General features: G+C 38.0%; 1 protein-coding gene across 1 annotated transcript; it reads left to right on the top strand.

Moving 5' to 3' along the window:
- Positions 1–5536: 5536 nt before the first annotated feature.
- Positions 5537–13000, top strand: EMC7 (ER membrane protein complex subunit 7). Its single transcript, XM_053981240.1, has 5 exons — positions 5537–5772; positions 7990–8109; positions 9944–10082; positions 10618–10698; positions 12549–13000. Exons 1-5 carry the CDS (start codon positions 5537–5539, stop codon positions 12699–12701), a joined length of 729 nt encoding a protein of 242 aa, XP_053837215.1. The 3' UTR covers positions 12702–13000.
- Positions 13001–18537: the final 5537 nt, after the last annotated feature.

The following is an 18537-nucleotide window of genomic DNA, read 5'->3' as shown; positions in this document are numbered from 1 at the left end:
AAAAAGGTGTGTACAGATTAACTTAAAACCGAGGAGAGTTACAGTTCTCAGCTTCTTAAAAATGTACCGATTTTGTTTAAAAGGAAAAGGATTCTACAGGTACTGCTGAAGATTCACTTCAATTCAGAGCCACTGTAATTCTCTTTGTAAATGAGAAAAGGAGTTTAAGACCCAGCTTTGTTCCTTTTGCTTTGTCAAATATTGTGAGCTCACAGGTTTTACTAATTTTCATATTTAGTTTGAGTCTAGATTTGCTAATAGTACACACTAATAACTTTTTGTAATATTTTTAATACACCAAAGAAAATGTTTATCATCAGAAATTGCTACTCCAATTACACTTGCATTATTATACTTTTAAATTCCACTAAAAATCATGTAAAATAAAGCTCCCCTACCTGTCTCCCCCCCCCAAAAAAAAAAAAAAAAAAAATTAAGGGACAGTAAGCTTTGAAATGGTGCAAATCAATCTTTAGTAGGCTTTTTCATTCACCTCCTTGAAAACCAGCATCAACTTTCTGATAGGCCAGAATTGTTTAACTTCCAGCCAGAAAGAGGATCTCTGCTGCTTTTGGCCTTTCTTTCTTCAGGTCCTCCTAGCACAGAAGTAACTGTAGTATAATTTTAGCAGCTGCTTAATTCTGTCTGAATTACTGCAGCCCTTCATGTGTCAGATGCAGGATTTCCCAGACTCTGCAGGGCAGACAACTTCTAGACCTGCTCTGTGAGCATATCACAAGTTTCTCTCTGGTAGAACATCCTCTGAAAGTGCTTGCAGCTTCTTTGTGTTGCTCTGACCTCCTGTCAGATGTGAGCCAATTCTACACAGCACATAAGCTTCTTGAGCCTGAAATACAAAGAGAAGAATGTCATTTTGTGGTGGTCTATTACTAACAATGCAGTAAAGCAATGCAGAATGCTTTCCATGCCATTCTGTGAAGAGTGTGATGATAATGCTGTATTATGTGGAGGCCACCTTGTGGCATTCTGGAGGTAAAACCCAGATGTAAAGAAATAACAACATTTAGACTGCATACCAAGAAGATTCTAAACTGCTTATATTTTGAGAACCCAAACATCACATTGATGTATCATTCTAGCCTCATGTGAGTGATTACAGGTGCTGTTCATACAAGTAACAACACAGGAATCTGAGGACGTGTGTAGCACCATTCTGTGGGTCATAGCTTCTTACCTAGTCAGCTTAATGAATGCTGCAATTATTAAATCTACTGCTTGCATGGTTAATGCACAATTGCTGCTTAAATGAGATAGAGTGACAAATTTTTACAGACAACACGAGCAGATGAGGAGTGCAATCAAAGCACTGTAAAACTGACTTCCAGGTTACCATCATGTTGCATATTTGTTCTGCTTGCATGAGGGAATCTGGAAATTTTTACAGCAGGAAAATTATGCTCCTTTTCCCTGCACTTAAACTATTAATTAAATTTTCTCCACCGAAGAATGAATTTGAATTTAGTTAAGGTAAGTTCAGTCGCAACCAAACAAAACTGGCTATCATCTTGCCATTTCAAAGTCAGTTTGCTATCTCCTAGGATAAGTGTGCCAAAATAGAGGATCCTGGACATACATTATAAGCAGATGAAAACAGTTCATTCCTGAAAAAAAACAATCCTGAAGAAGTTTGTCCAGTCAACCTGAGGTGAAAGCCAACAAGGGAGTAGGGGAATGTTATCTCTCTGAGACAGGAAAGTCCTCAATCATACATGCTGACTCCATGCCGTGGAGGTGGACGTGTTGGAGAGGCAGGAATTATTTTGACAACTGCAGAGTTTGCAGGGGATTAAGAGATTTTCTGCCCCAACATAGAATCATTTAGATTGCCAAAGACATCTTAGGTCATCCAGTCCAACCAGTAACCTGACACTGCCAAGTCCACCACTAAACCATATCCCTAAGCATCACATCTCCATGTCATTTAAATACTTCCAGGAATGGGGACTTCACCACTTCCCTGAGCAGCCTGTTCCCATCCTTGACAATGCTTTTGATTAAGAATTTTTTCCTAATGTCCTATCTAAATCTCCCCTGGTGCAATTTGAGGCCATTTCCTCCTGTCACTTTTTACTTGGTTGAAAAGGCTGATCACCACATTGCTGCAACTTCTTTTCAGGTGGTTTTAGAGAACAATAAGGTCTCCCCTGAGCCTCCTTTCCTCCAGGCTAAAAAAACCCCCAGCTTCCTCAGCTGCTTCTTATGAGACTTGTGCACCAGACCTTTCATCAGCTTCATTGTTGTTCTTTGAATGGGCAATCTGTTTGAAGCAGGCTGGGATTCTGGAGCAACTGAAGATGGCCTTTGCACTTTCTGCCCCAAGTCAGCGACCCTCTCAGGGCATCTTTTATTCAAAGGAACAAGAAGACTGTTGCTGAACTCAGGCTGTAATCCTGACTTTTCTGTCTGTGTTACCATTTCTAGTGTAGCACAGTAAATTGCCAGTAGATGGCACACCACAATAATTTTTTTTTAATGGTGCTGAAAGAAATATGCAGTACAATTTTTGTTAATTTTGTGCTTAATCATAGTAAAGCTCCTTGGGTAGGAGAGAGCTCAGTAAATGAGTTACCTGGCTGTGGCGTTTCACAGTACCTTTATGCTGAACTCTTCCATCTGTTTTCAGTTTGTGTATTCTCATAAATCAGCTTGTTTGACTGGGCATTTTGATTTCTTCTCAATTCTAATAGTTTACCAAAAACCAAATAGGATGTAGTTATGAGTATTCCAATGCAAATGTAGTTCTTATTTATTCTTTGTGTCAGCAAGGATTATGTCTTTGCTTCCACCAAACATTTGTGAAGCAGCATTACTCATTTGGTATGTTGAGTGTTGTTATCTGTGTATCTATATCAGGGGACTGACTCAAAGATTAGGGTAAGATTAGAGGAAGATGGCTGAAGGTGCTCCCTGCTTGTCTGGTCAAAGTCAACTGCATATTCAGCCTGAGTCACACAAAAAAGAGATTTTGGACTGCTGCTGTTTGTGGTCCAGTATCTGTCTGGTGTATCACAGTAAACCAGTATCAATGACAAATCATCTTCATTTTCCAAAGCAAATATTTAAATACTAGCCAAGGTACTATTAGCTTTATGGAAAGAGAAGCTTTCAGAGCAATTACACTGAAATGTTCCAAGGTGAATTAAATGCTTTACTAATGGTGACCTGTAAGCAAAAGATACGTAGCAAGTTTTGGTAGCATTCTGACTGTGAAAAGGATTCATCAGAAATAAGTTCTGCAACATTTTTTGCAAACCCCTTTTGTCCTTGGGAGATTTAAAAACTCTCTTACTCCTTAAGAGTATCCAACAGTACTCCAAACCACTTCTTTGAAAACAGCTGTGATGATCTTGGATTCTGATGATGCATTCAGAGGGATTTAATAGGTTTCCTCTGCTTTTCAGTTTGTATGTGAAACCAAAGGTGACAAGAATGTGGAGACACAGATTTCAGTGTTACCAGTGTGATGGCATCACATTAATCTAGGCCTTCTCTTCGTTCAACCCATTAGGGACTGTCAGCTCTCATCCATCTGGCTGACAGTTCTGTAGCGTTAGCGACAGCTGGTTGAAGCACCTCAGACAAAACAAAAATTTGCTTGTGAGCAGGGTAGAATTTTTAAGAAATTTGCAATTTTCTATGTCACTGCAACTCAAGGAGTGAATCCATCAATGAAGAGACAACTACAAAATATGGAGGTCATTCTTGACTGCATTTTCATGTTCATAGAATTGTTTGGTTGTTTCCATTGAACTAAAAATGTTATTTGGCAGTTTTATCTGTCTTTTGATGAGAGGTTCACTTGAAATCAAGCTGCAAAAACAACTTTGCTAATATTCCTGCTAGAATAAAAACAGGTAGCATCTCCCAACTGATGTACTAATTATTTTGTTAAATATGTACCTGGATATTTTTATGTCTTTGTTTTCATTTATACTACTGTTGTTCTGGGATTTGTTCTTTTTACCTAGCAGACACACACCCACAGCACGATATCAAACTGACAAAATAGCTTTGTGCAATCCACTCAAGCTGCCGTTGTAGCTAGTCTTAACCAGAAAAAGGCAGTAATCAACCAAATTTTTTTTTCTCAGTTGTGTACACTTAAAAATATGGTAACGGATATATCTGTATGAAAGAGAACTTTTAATATGTAAAGTTACATAGTGAGAGGACAAGGGACTACTAACCTAACACTGAAAAGTGTGCATGCCAGTGCAGCTATTGGATAAGGCAAGATGCTGTTTAATTAACTTCTCAGTTTGTTAACAGGATAACATATATAGAGAGAAGCTTCTTGGATTAGATTATGGAAGAACAAATAGGGGGCCTCTCCAAGGGTTTAAACCAAGAAATTGTACTATGTACATTATAAAAACAACTTGGATGATCTTTGGATGAAGAAATCCTTAAAACTGGAGGGCATGGTCATTCATACTGTGGTCTGACAGTATCCTAATACAGTTCCTTGAGGATATTTTTTAAAAAGGCGCATTTTTACAAACTAACTGCATGATATGTCACTATGATGTCTGTCTGTGGTGGGGTACTGTTGCCAGTAGCTTTAACATAAATGCTTCTGCTTAGTAGTACTTACCAATAGCTAAGTTCTTCCAACGCTATTCAGTTCTGGAATTCTTAGTTTTCCATCGGGAAACTCCTGCTGGAGTTTTAGGAGTTTGTGAGCTTATGTGACAGAAGAACATCATAGACCATACATTTTCCTGATTTTCTCCAAAGTAGAGACAGCTCAAAGATACTAATAGACAAATAATTCACAACATCCCACTGACATAGGATGACATTAATCATGCTTAGTATAATGCAGTATTTTTATTATCAGCTGATGACCAGGTTCATCTTGTTTAATGACAGTGTTTTCCACAGGTTCGGTAATTAACTCTGACATAAATAAGAGAGGTAAAAGGAAGGAAGTGTAGCCACAATGTGACAATGAATACATATGATGTAACAGGACGTGATTTGTAAAGGGAAATTAGGGGGCAGGGAAGGTATTACAGCCCTCGTGGTTTTTCCCATAAATCTGTGCCTGCCTACTGAGTAACACATTTTCATTCTGTTTTAACTAATCAAACAAACTGCAGCGCTATTAAATAATTTTAAAAGATGACGCTTTAGGCCAATTTTCATATTTTGTAAGATTTTTTTTTTGTTACTTTTTCCCCCATAGAAAATATTTATAGGTCTTTTCATGGTAACTATTAAGATTTCAAACCACAAGGCCTTAAATACATCCATTACCAAGGAAGCTACGCGTACTTCTTACACATCTATTTTCTTCAGGTTCACACTTCTGTCATTGCACATCATAAGTGGCAAGTTATCCTCTGTTTTCACCCGCGCACGGAACCACACGGGATCCATCCCTGCCCCGGCCCCGGCCCCGGCCCGTGCCGGAGCGGCAGGAGCGGGCGCATGCGCACAGCTCACTGCGCGCCGGCGGCGGCCGCGGGGCGGGGCCGTGGCGGCGCAGGCGCGGGGCGGGCGGCGCGCGGCGATGGCGGCGTGGGGCGGGAGCCTGTGGCTGGCGCTGCTCTGGCTCTCGGCGGCGCCGCTGCCCCGCGGCGCCCGCGGGTCCGAGCCCGTCGGGCCGGCGGAGCCGTCGGGCGGCGCGGGCCCCGGGGAGCGGTTCAAGATCGAGGGCCGGGCCGTGGTGCCCGGGGTGAAGCCGCAGGACTGGATCGCGGGGGCCCGGGTGCTGGTGGACGGGGAGGAGCACGTCGGCTTCCTGAAGTGAGCGGCGGGCGGGGCGGGGGCTCGGGGGCCGCGGGTTCCGCTCGCAGGCCCGGCCCGGCCCGGCCCGGCCCTGCCGTGAGATGGCGGGCGGCGGGGGCGGCTCCTGCAGGCTCGGCCGTGTCCCGGTCAGCCGCGCACGGCGGCGGGACCGTGGACTCGCAGAATCCCGAGCTGGAGTACTGCTGGCGGTACTGGGAACGCTGGGCCCCTGCCTTGTGATCGGCTGGGCACGGCCGGCCGTGCAGTGCCGTAGGGTTCGGCCTCAACCTCCAGCAGACGTATCCAAACTGATGACTCAGGTTGCTGGCCAAAAACTTAGGAACGGAGTTTTAATTAAAACAAACAAACAAAAAGCCAACAGCCGAAACAGAAACTCCGAACGCGTTTGCACTGTCTGGAGGACCGTGTTCTTTCTCAGCTTCTGTTGTAAATTCTGCCACTTATTTAAGAATCTCACCTTGGCTAAGAATTTACCCGATGCGGAGATATGTTTGGTCATGGCAGAAGTTACAGTTGCAGCTCTGTGTTGAGAGTATCCGTGAAAAATTTTACCTGTACTGGTGAAATGTAATTTAATGGACGTGGCTTTATTCCTTCACACAACATCATGCAAATGTAGCTGGAAGCTATAAAGAATCATTATCTTATTCAGAGTCGGGTGGTACTGGATATATTCAGATAAGCAAAAGATCTAGAGAATCTAAGACATAGAAAATATCCTCAGAATTAAGAACTGAACTAATGTCATAATTTGAAGAGCAGAAGTAAATTCTAAATTCTTCATGATTTTAAATACAGTATAATACATTGCTTTTAAAATATGTATAAAAATTAGATTACATGGAGTCAAGATATATCCTCACAAATATTCATAATTTTTAAGTAATCCCTCTGCAGTAGGAGTTAAGTTTAACTTTGACTTTGGGTTCTGTCAATAGATTAGCACAACAGATTCTACTCCGCAGATCTTGTAGAATCCTGACAGTGTAGCATCTCCTAAGCCACTAAAAACAAATTATCAGAGCCTGACATCATATTTGGGAGCTGATTTAATAACTGCTATCAGGTTGGCAAATTTCTAAATTCTTAATTGAAACTCTAAATCTCTCAAAGACTTAAGATCTTTAAAATATTAAAAGGAAATTGCTAGGGAAACATCCTTAAAACAGTTGCAAGATAGTGTAAGCATTCTTAGGGATTCAAATCATCACATAAAGGTGGGTAGGTCCTTAAGTGTTGTGCATGCTAGAGAGAGATGTGGTGTGAAGGACATAATGACAAATTCCTTGAGAATTCACTTTTAAGAGGGCTCATTTGTTTTACTGCTGCATGTTTCTAACGTGATAGGGTTTATTACATTTTTTGCCCTTCTAACAAATTTTTATCTTAACTTTGAATCTTATTTTTAGGAAAGAGATTGTTGATGTTGCTCTTAACAGGGTAGAGAACACTAGGGTTTTCTTATTGGAATCTTCTGGGAACACGTAGGAAAACATCTGTTCCTTTAAGGCAACTAGTGTTGAAGCTTTCAAGTAACCTTTTACTAATACTTTCATTGAATATTCAAGTTTCATATTTTAAAATAAAAGCCACCTGTGTAAGAATCCCTTCTGTGTATGTGTTCAGAACTCTTAGTTTCCTTATTTTTGTGATTGAGCTTTCCAGCGTGGGCTGGTCCTAAAGGGAGTAATTAGAAGTAAAACCTCTATTTCGCAACAAAGGCACAAATTGCTATTTTTTGCTTTGCAAATTGTCCCTAGTACCAACCCACACTATGTAGGATGTCATTCTGGGGGTGTTTCCTTTCAGCAGAAGCAGTAAAACAAAGTAAACTTCATTGTATGTATTTCAGAAGGAGGAAGGAAGGTGTAAATTACTTCTGCCATCACTTGAATACATGAAATATAACTTATTTCAGTTCTTATTTGGGCTGTTAAATTATTCCTCCAGCAAGACAACACCTTGAGGGCACAACAAAATCTTTAACCTAAAAGGGAATTTCCACTCCTGTTGCAGCATGCATTGATGAACGTAAAGGGCTTGATATTGTGAGTGCTGACTGATACAAATTTTACTTTTGGTCATTGTGGTTATATTAAGATTTGTAATATAAAATGACACAGCTTCTTTTAAAAAAAAACCAAAAACAATAGAGAACACTGTCTTACATTCTGGAGCATATTGAAATGTTGCGGAACTCACCGTTTTTTTCAGGACAGATGGAAGTTTCGTGGTTCATGATGTACCTTCAGGATCTTACGTAGTGGAAGTTATATCCCCCGCTCATAAATTTGAGCCTGTTCGAGTTGACATAACTTCAAAAGGCAAAATGAGGTGAGCCTATTTCCTGATTTGCCTCTGTATTGATGAATTACGTGTGCCTGACAGCACAGTACAAAAACTCACGGAAGCAGTGCTGTAGGTCTGATGTTCCATCTCAGACTGTATGCGTCAGCTTCTTTTAACATCACTTCTAGACACATTTCTCAGATTTTAAAGGCTGATACCTTTCTTCCTATTTATGACCTGAAATAAGAGAAAAGAGACTTTAAAAGTCCATCTGTTTATTTGCTTTTATTATTTTTTATGCAGCTATCCTGAAATAAAATCTAGGCATAAACTAGTTAACTGCTTTATTTTTTGTCGACTCTTTTTTTTCTTCTTCTTCCCTTTTCCATTTCTTTAATAAGTGTACTGTCAGGCCTTGGCACAACAAAATTTTTAAATATTTCTGCTGCACGCCCATAGGACACTTGTTACAGATACTGGTTAGTACTAGCAGTTGCCAGATTGCATTATTTCTGTAGGATTGTTGATTTTATGTTGTGGCCAAACCACTCTTGACTGTAACTGTAGACTGTTCAGTAATACAGAAAAATCTGTCTATTAAGGTGATTTTCATTTAAATGGAAATGCTCATAGTAGTTTTTCTTTGTTCAGGCACGCACCTAGCATCTTAACTTTTAGAAATACAGTCATCAGTGTAAACACTCCTGCAGTATGTTTAGGGGAGGTTAAAAATTGAAATCTGATTGAAAACAGTGCAAATATTCTGTTTATAATAATAATATAATATTATTATAATACATAATTATAGTCATAATATAATAATGTTTGAGCTTATAATGAGCTCAAAACAGTTTGTTTGTTTTTCCAAACTTTATTGAATTTTTATTTTTATACTTTGTTAGTATCTTATTTGCAGTAATTAATATGCAACAATTACAAAGATACAGACAAAATATTGGGCATAACTTCACCCTTAGCACTGTTTGTGTATGTGAGGACTAGTAAGGTTACACAAATTTGATGTTGAGTAAATTGCTGGGATACATCTGCAGAGGAAGGTAGCAGGAGCCTTGGCATCTCTACCAGTCCAATGGATAGAGACCATGAGGAATGCAGTTGAGGAGTCAGAGATGCATGAAAAACAATGATACTTGGAGAAAATGTCAACAGGGCTTTTCTAAGGGATGTGCTGCCTTAAAAACTTCAGGTAATAACTAGAAAGAGGAAACAGCAAGTGGATGACAGATGTGTTTGGTAAGATCTCCTTGAAGAAAACACATAGTCATAAGGTAGGAGGGAATTCTATAGATGTAGATTCTATAGACATTCTATAGATGAGTATTTGGTGAAAAATTCACAAGGAGTAAATTATTTATGGACAGAAGTCATCCCTGGAGTTGCACAAAGTGGATAAATATTCATAAATCATGAAAAATGGGTCAAGAATGACTAAGATATTAGTACTGAGTAATTATCTGAATATTAGGCCCAAATGAAGAATACTAGTGATGACTATGGAGAAACCTTATGAAGTAAAGACTGAGATTCAGTATTGATAAATGCAGGAAGGTATTAACTATGCAAGTAGTTGATGTCCTGAGCAAACTGGCTAAACTACACTGTTCAAAGCTGGACCCTAAACAGCATAGTTCTTCTTGCTCTTTTACAAGGTAATAAAAAATAGTTTGCGTTTAATTCAATCAAATATGCTGCTGAGAGAAATTAGCTTTTCAAAAGTGCAGCCTAGCTGACACTGCATAGCAGATGGTTTTGTTTGTAGTCTTTTATTAAAACTTGTTTGGTTTTTTTTTAATCTTTTTTATTATTTGCCAAAGATTTTATGTTTTATATTTTCAATTATTTACATTTTGCCTAATAGAGCAAGATATGTGAATTACATCAAACCCTCTGAAGTTGTCAGGCTGCCATACCCACTCCAGATGAAATCTTCTGGACCACCTTCATACTTTATAAAGAGAGAATCTTGGGGATGGACAGATTTCCTCATGAACCCTATGGTATGTACTGGCAACACACAAATATTACAAGTATGCTAAGGATCCAAATACGGCTACATGTCAGAATACTAAGAATAAAAACAATTGAGGAAAAATGCGCATTTTTCCTTTGCTATTCTGAGAGGATTGTTTTCTTGGATTTTACTTGCTTACAAATGGGAAATTATTCTCTGACATCTCCTCCCCCATACACCACTGTTAATGTATGTCCTCTGAAAATAGCCCATAGTCTCTTCCTTTGACAATGTGATGCTGTTCTAGCAGTGCAGAGGTCAACATGATGCAAAATTGTAACTGCAACAGGTGTAAGAGAGAACAACCACTTGCCTTATTGGTCCAACTTTGAAGACTGTCGTTTAAAGCACAATGCTCCCTTGTCAGGTTTCGTTCCTGGCAAGTGTTACTGGCTTACTGATTCAGAATGCAGTAGTTCTAGAGTTTGGCTGTTTAGTAGAGCTTAATTTTATTTTAGAAGGTCCTAAAAGTGTTTAGAGCAACAACAAAGCTGAGGAGGTATTTCCTGTTTTCTCTGTAGGTGATGATGATGGTTCTTCCATTACTGATATTTGTGCTTTTGCCTAAAGTTGTCAACACCAGTGATCCTGATATGAGGCGGGTAAGTACATTCAGTTGATGCATGTGGGGAGACCAAAGATAATGAGATTTCAAGGCACAGAAAAGTAATAAAAACAGTACTGTACTTTAAAGGAAAGCTTAATGGGCATCATTTATTCGGCTAATAGAGTGTTGCTGTTTGAGCAATGAATCATTTAATAAGTGTCAAGTGTGTTGAGAAGAGTGTGATGTGGGGTTCTCTTGTGCTTCAGCCTAAACCACAGTTGACTACACTGTTAAATCCAGATGTTGCACTAGTGTATATGATATAGAGTCTTAATGTAGTCATTAAATTATCTGATTTATTGTCCTTTCATCATGGAAAATGCTGAATAGCAGAAGGCTAGGACAAAATGGAGATTCAAGGTGTTTGCTAAATCTTTTATTTTTACAAGTATTATTTGTCTGTCATGGGTGGCTGCTTTTGAAGGCTTGGTTAACTAAAAACTCCTTTTTCTGTAAATGACCACTGTCTTCAGTAGTACTTTCTAGGTGTCTGAGTAATTTTTTTAATAAGTGATACCTTTACAAAGCCTATCAGAGCTCTTTCGGCTATAATTTTGATTTAAAAACCAGATACAAAGATATGCTAGGTATTCATGGCATGTTCTTCAAACCAAGGAGAACTTCCAAGCTGAACTCTGGAAGTCAAATTTTAAAAAAAGAAAATCACACATTCCTTACTTTTCTCTGATTTGACACTGCTTATAGACAGACTGTTCTGGTGGTAAAACCATCAAATCTTCTGATTATTTAGTTCTTACCAGATAACTAATATGACTTCTTAAGGAGAAATTTTTAAGTTGGAAGAATTTTGCTTATAATTTAACTTATCTTTAAAGAGTAGGAAGAAGTTTTAAGAACTAAATTGTAATGGCATTGTCTAGATGACCATGTATTGAATTGTTAAGTGTTAACTTGTGGAGTATATGGAGGTTATATGACGTTTTTCAAGTTAACTTGTTTTTTCTTTCTAGAATCAGCACAGTACTAGTTAGTATAGAAAGTTTAATAGTTTAGTAACTGTGCTTGTTGTAGAGGCATAGTGTAGATGCAAGAGTAACAAAGGCTACTAAAATGCCTTGAAAGTACTTAAAGATCTATCATTCTGAATGGGAGAAGAGCAAGGTGACAATCCCACATGAAACTCACAATTGCTATAAGCATTATCCCTTTGTGGATGTGCAGTTCAGCTGTTGTATGCATTAAAAGTACTTCAAGATTGATTTATTTTTAAAATGTGCTAATTCATTTTATAGAACCACTGTGCTAAACCCTAAAGTTACATTAAGCTTACCTGGATATATGGTCTTGTATTAAAATCCTTTTTTTCCTGAAGGAATGAAAACTCAGCTGCAATACTCTAGTAGCTTGGTGTCAGAAAGTAGGGCAATAAAAATATCTAATCCCTTCAAACAGCATCAAAAATTTGTTGATTTGCTATAAATAATACTAATTTGAAAAACAAAAGTGTAACATCTGTGAGAACACAGATCTGAATATCTAAACAATAGCCTAAATTTTAATATGGAGAAAAGTAGTGCTGAAAAGAAATAATTTGTATTTTTTTAGACTTTTTTTTAATCAGACCTATAAGACTACTTAAGACATGGTTACCATTTTTCATGCACTGCTGCTTTTAGTTTTGGGGGTTTATGTTTCTGTGTCTAGCTGGATGTTTTTGGCTGTGGTTGCATAAAACTATGTAGCAATATGTATCCTGGAGGACTACAAAAAGTAAAACAGTATTTGGGAAAATTTGGTATCTTTCTCACAAAATCTTTCAACTGATGCCTTAGATACAGCCAGAATTGTTACAAGCTATTAATATTATCTGATATTTGCATACAGGAAATGGAGCAGTCAATGAACATGCTGAATTCCAACCATGAGCTGCCAGATGTGTCTGAATTCATGACAAGACTTTTCTCTTCAAAATCTTCCAGCAAGTCTGGTGGTAGCAGCAGTAAAGCAGGGAAAAGTAGTTCTGGGAAAAGGAGGTAGTTAAGTCTTCCGCCTCTGAGTTTGCACAGCTGTTTGCTATCATATGGTGTTGTGTTTATTTGTCTTGAAAGATCAAAAAGCCACTGCTGTAAACTTTAACCATGCACAACATATGTTATGCTACAAGAGTGGTTTGTAGCTTTTTTTTAGATTGTATAAGCTGATTTGTACTTGACAGTAAGCAAAAGATGACATGGCTTCAGTACTGTATCTGTATAAAGTTATTGATGATACTGAATTAACTATATTGTTCTGTAGAGAATTAAAATAAATTATACAATGTGCTTCACAGTAATAAATGTCTTAAGACAATTTATAAAAAAAAATCAAAGATAATATAAGTAGAGTTCTGTTTTAAGATGTTTTTAATGTTTTACACTTGTTGAGTTCTGAAATGAACAAATCATCCTTTCAAAATGGAGTTGTGAGTTTACTGGGTAAGTAATTTGCTGTATCAGCTTGTCACATGTTACATATAAAATCATTTTATTTTATGCTGTGTTCTGCCTGTACAATTTACAGAGTCACAGCGTGGATGAGGTTGGAAGGGACCACAGTGGGTCCCTCTGGTCCAATCTCCCAGTCAGGGTCATCCTAGAGCACATGGCACTGGATTGCATCCAGATGATTCTTGGATATCTTCAGTGAGGGAGACTCCACAACCTCTCTAAGCAATCTTTAGTTTAAAGGTTTTCCACTATGTATTGCCCAGTTTTACTCTTACCTACTTTCTACTAAAAACTCTTTGGGAGGAAAGAAAGCAAAGTATCTTGCATGAGGAAGTCTTTTAAGCTGTCAAGACCTTGAATCTCTTTTCCAAATTACAGGCATCACTTCTGCAACACTGAGGCTTCTTAACGTTTTTATGCATGCTGTGCTTTCAGCTTACCAGTGGAAGGATCTGAGGCCAAATACAGTGTTTTAAATAAAGTTCAAATTAACTAATTTTAAAATGAAAGAAGAGAACTTAAGGTGCAGAAGCTAAATTCTGCTCATCTTATAAATTATGTTCCAAAGTATGTGGCTCTCGAGGAATGCTAGGTCACTGGCAGAACTTTGTTCTTCGAGCATGCCTGTATATCTCTTACGTGGTATCTTTTCAAGCTACCCAGAGAAAAGTTGAAAAAACGGATTAATTTGCAAATATTCAACTATTGAAAAACAAAATTGCAGCAATGCTTGCCAAACCCTATTAGCAACAGTCCATAATTTTTTTTTTCATCGTAAATGCTGTTCTTTTTCTCTTCATTGGTGAAGAAAAAAAAACCAAACTATAAAGAAAAGACCTTTCAGCAATATCTTAGGAAAAAATTATATGAGAAACAGAAAGCAGTTTTTTGAAGATGGAGCAATTAGCATCATTACTGTGCTATCCTGGAAAGTACAAGCCATGAGTTACTTTTGTTTAGCAGTAATTGAAATAACAATTGAATTGCATTAGCTTATAATTAGTCATAGTGATGCATTTTTCTATGTTAGGAACACAGAAAAATTCCAAAGATAGGAACTAAAATTTCTGCCTTCTTTTGTGATGTCTGTTGATGCTCTTGATTTGTCTTCAAGGGAGAATGGAGAATTAAGGGCATGAAAAAATGAAAGTCCTTGTTAAGAGTTCAGAGTGAAAAAGTTCACAGGAATTGTAAAGATTGTACTAAAACTTTGGAAGGAGCACATGGAATATTCAACACTTTTTCTTAGGACTTTGTCTATGAAGGTTGAGGCAGTTCCTTTGTGCATCAGGATCAGATGCAATATCTGCTCTCAGAAACCTGTTACCAGAAAAATCCAAGCCCAAAAATCTTGTACATTATTCACCTCCTTTTAAGACACCTTTGTGATAAAGCAGTTTGTAGTGTTAGTCTGCTGCTGAAATACTGCAAGTTACAATTTTTTTTCATTTTAGAGCTGGAATCTGTGTGTCAAATGAGCAGGGAGGTTCTAGCCAGAGTGCATTGGTCACTGCAGTCAGTTCGTCATTGTTGTAGTTTAACCTCATCCAATAGCCCAGCCCCACACAGCTCACTCGTTTCCCCCGGTGGGATGGGGAAGAGAGTCAGAAGGGTAAAAGAGCACTTGTGGGTCGAGATAAAGGCAGTTTAATAGGGAAAGCAAAATCTGCACACACAAAGCAAAACAATTCACAACTTCCCATGGGCCGGCAGGTGTTCAGTCATCCTCAGGACAACAGAGCTCCAGCACACCTAATAAGTACTTAGGAAGACAAGTACTCCAAATATCCCATTCTTTGTGCAGAGCATGGTGCCTTATGGTTTGGAATATCCCTTTGGTCATTTGGGGTCAGCTGTTCTGGCTGTGTCAGCTTCCAACTCATTGTGCACCCCCAGGGCCCTTGCTCGTGGGGTGGGGTAAGGAGCAGAAAGGGCCTTGGCTCTGTAGAGCACTGCATCAGTAATGAAAATGTCTCTGGGTTATCAGCACTATTTCCAGCACAAGTCCTAGACATTGACCCCACACTAGCCACTGTGAAGGTTATAGCTCTACCACAGTCAAAAACAGCACATCAATTAAAGTTGTAATGTGGCCTTGGGCCATCATAAATGCCACTAGGCAAAATTTACTTGATCTTGAAACAGTTAAAATGCAAGGGTGAATTTCTGCAGAAAATAAATGTCTGTAGTTCAATTTTGTTTTCTTATTTACAGATTTTTAAAAGTCAGTCTTCTGTGTTAGGTCTGGCATCTCCATTTTCGAAAAATACCAACAATAGCCAGCTGCCTTTTAGTGAAGCTTCTTGAGATAACATAAGGCAGACTGTAAATTAAAGCAACTGATACCTCAGAACAGAAATTATAAATTTACTTGGACTATAGACAAGCTGATTTCCTTATTGCCAAAAGGAGAAAGACACGCTTCCTCAGCTTGGACTGGATAACCCTGCTGCCTTCTGATTACAAGGTTTGGTACTTCTCAGGCTTTGTTGTGCATTGATTTAACAAGCAAAATTGGTTCATAAGTCTGCTGAAATTCTGTTATGTTTTAGGAAGTTAAATCAGCTCACAGAAGGATCAAAGAAATCCCAAAACCAGCAGAAAGTAAGCACCAGAAGCATTCAGTCAGAGGCAGGAATTCTCTGTTCCTGGCAGTGATTGTGAGTAATACAATGAGCTCACTGCATCTTGAGGATTTGTAGCTGAAGAGCTCATTTAGCCATGTTCTGAATGAGTGGGCAACTGAGTTTATGACAAGCCATGTAGAAGGGAGAGGAAACATATTTTGCTGAAGTCTGTTTTAGCTATTAGTCACTTAAGATGGTCTGGAAGGTGTTTGGAACAGTTTGAAATAATTTTACCAATTGCATCATCGAAGATGCTCACATTCTACACATATAAGGAAGAAATCAAATGTACAGCTATCTCCCCTTTGTTTTAAACAACAAAAAAAAATTTGTTGGTGCTCTTTATCTTTTTGATGCAGTGGGGATGATAATGGCTACATAAATGGAGTATGTATTGCCTCAGAGAGACAGGCTCGCTTGTAATTAAGGCTTGTATTTGTGAAGAGAGCTTTAGTATCAAGTGCCTTGAGTTCAGATGCAACTGTCAGACTGTACTAAACATCTATTACTTCTGTTTCAATTTTTTTGTGTATGACTTATGAGAAGCTCATCTCATAAAAGTAATTGTGAAGATAAATTTAGTAATGAGTATTAGGTACTCAGATAGTGTAGCAATGAGCTTACTTAAAAAAATCCAGTATGCAATCTTAAGAGTACCTAAGGAGTACCTTTGTTAAGCATTATTGTGTAGATCTTTATCTGTTAAAACAACCCTTTCTTTTAAAGTAACTGCATGTCAAGATTTCAAAAAAAATCTAGGCAATTTAAGTATATACCATTTTCCAGCTTAGTGATGAGTGTATTAAATCACTAAGATCTATTTTAAACATCTCCACTTGGGTGTTAATGTACCCTTATTTGCATGAAGGTCATATGTGATCAGTAGCTCAAAGAGGGCAAAGTTTGTTTTATAGTTTGATAAAAGGACCCTAGGCTAACAGTGATAGCAGTACCTTAAAGTGCTAAAAGGATTTAATTTTCATGTTTAAGACATCTCTGACCTTAATTTTTTTGCTACTGGTAGTTAGTAGACAGTGAATTTGTATTCCTAAAATTTTATGTTTCATTTGAGACTTATTTCTTTTAGGAAAATAACCAATAAAAAATAAATAGTAATGAACCCTTAGTGGTTTTCATTCTGATCTGTCAGAATAAAATATGGATATATATGGCTATATGTTGTCCTAAGTTAACAAGCAGAAGGAAAATAAAAGTGTTTACATTAGTGTTGATGGGCTAAGGAATACATAACTTAAAATTTTCAACTTCAAATCAGTGGAAAAGCAGATTTACTGAACAATGTCAAAAGGTTGAAAAGATTACATATGTGCATTTTGCACATTCTTAGGCAGGAGAAGCACAAGAGGCACCTGTGGTGCACAGGGCATTTGGAAGGTCCCACTTAATAGGCTTAATCGTGGTCTATATCTCCAAAGGCTTGTTCCCAAACAGGAACTGGCCCAGAGGCCAGCTCGGCAGGAGCAACCCCTGTACGTGCTGTGCTCTCCAAAACAGAGCTCGGAGACAGTGTGGCTCAGGAATCATTCATTGCCCATGCTAACTTTGCTACCATATCCAGGAATTAATGGGAGGGGCAGGACGGTGTTGTTATTAGGCACATTCCAAAAATATATTGACAGCTATTGCACAAGCTTAATACTACGAATCAGCAGACTCCCATGTCCAGGGAAGTTCTCTGGCAGTGTTTCATTTAGTAAGATACTTGAAGCTATAATTAATTGTAAGAAGAAAAATTTGGAGAAAGCCCCCAAAGGTAGAAGAAAACTTAAGTATTGCTGTCATGACATATTTAACTCATATTAAGGTCTGAAAAAAATTGTAGCTGGAAGATGCTTCCATGACGTTCTACAGACATTGTTTTCTAGGTGAATGTAGTGTTGGCAAGTGACAAGTGAGCAAATGAACTGTAGTCACAGCCTTTAGGAGAGCACTGACTTCTTTGCCTATTTAGTATTTGCCTATTACGCATGTGAGTGAAGAAAAAGCAGTTATCCCATGTTTGTTTCCATCTGGGAAAGACTGCTATACCATTCAAGAGATTAAGTTCAGGGGTCTTTCCCTCCATCACTACACAAAAAGTGGGCTCCTGTTTAAGGCTTGTCCCCACGTGGTAAAATCTAGCCAGTTTTCCCCCACTCAGTGCAGGGTTCATTCTGTGTAATAATCTTCTAATAAATACATTATTACACTTTGAGTTCCAAAAATCAATCAGTATTGATAGTGAAAAAAAATAGAATTTTAAAGAATCTTCTTTCATCATTTCAGTGGCTTTAAAGACACTTAGACCTTAGATCTTAATTACTATTTTGAACATTATACTGTGTATAATCTGGTGATTCAGGCTGTATATTAGTACAGCATTCAGGGAGCTTTTAGTCAGAAAATTGTCTGTAGGAATAGTATTGAGTTTTAGTCTGTTTTCAGATTGAGCTAGTGAAAGGTTCTTGAGGTCATAAATAGGTTGAGGTATTTTAATTTATTTTGTTTCTGTGTTTCAAAAGCAATAAAGAATTATTCAACCTCTTTCATAATAAATATTGATTTTTCAGGAAAACTGGTTCACTTTTGCAATTACAAGGTTATTCCTTCAATTATGCAGTCAGTAACCTTTATGTAGTACCTTGTTTCTAATAAGGCTATAAAGATTTAATGACAATAATTTTCTGCAGAAAAACAAGTGGAACTTTACCTAGTTAGCTCATTTACTGATAATGCACAAAACATCACAGTTAGGGTCAT

The sequence above is a fragment of the Vidua macroura genome, chromosome 6 (assembly GCF_024509145.1).
Source record: "Vidua macroura isolate BioBank_ID:100142 chromosome 6, ASM2450914v1, whole genome shotgun sequence".
Lineage (NCBI taxonomy): Eukaryota > Metazoa > Chordata > Aves > Passeriformes > Viduidae > Vidua > Vidua macroura.
This window is presented reverse-complemented; position numbering and strand designations above follow the sequence as displayed.

What these genes read in the sequence shown, in the direction of transcription:
- EMC7 (XM_053981240.1), top strand. Translation starts at nt 5,537, where the DNA reads ATGGCGGCGTGGGGCGGGAGCCTGTGGCTGGCGCTGCTCTGGCTCTCG. An exon ending in ACTTCAAAAGGCAAAATGAG is followed by an intron (nt 8,110 to 9,943) that starts GTGAGCCTATTT and finishes TTTGCCTAATAG; the next exon opens with AGCAAGATATGTGAATTACA. An exon ending in ATTTCCTCATGAACCCTATG is followed by an intron (nt 10,083 to 10,617) that starts GTATGTACTGGC and finishes TTTTCTCTGTAG; the next exon opens with GTGATGATGATGGTTCTTCC.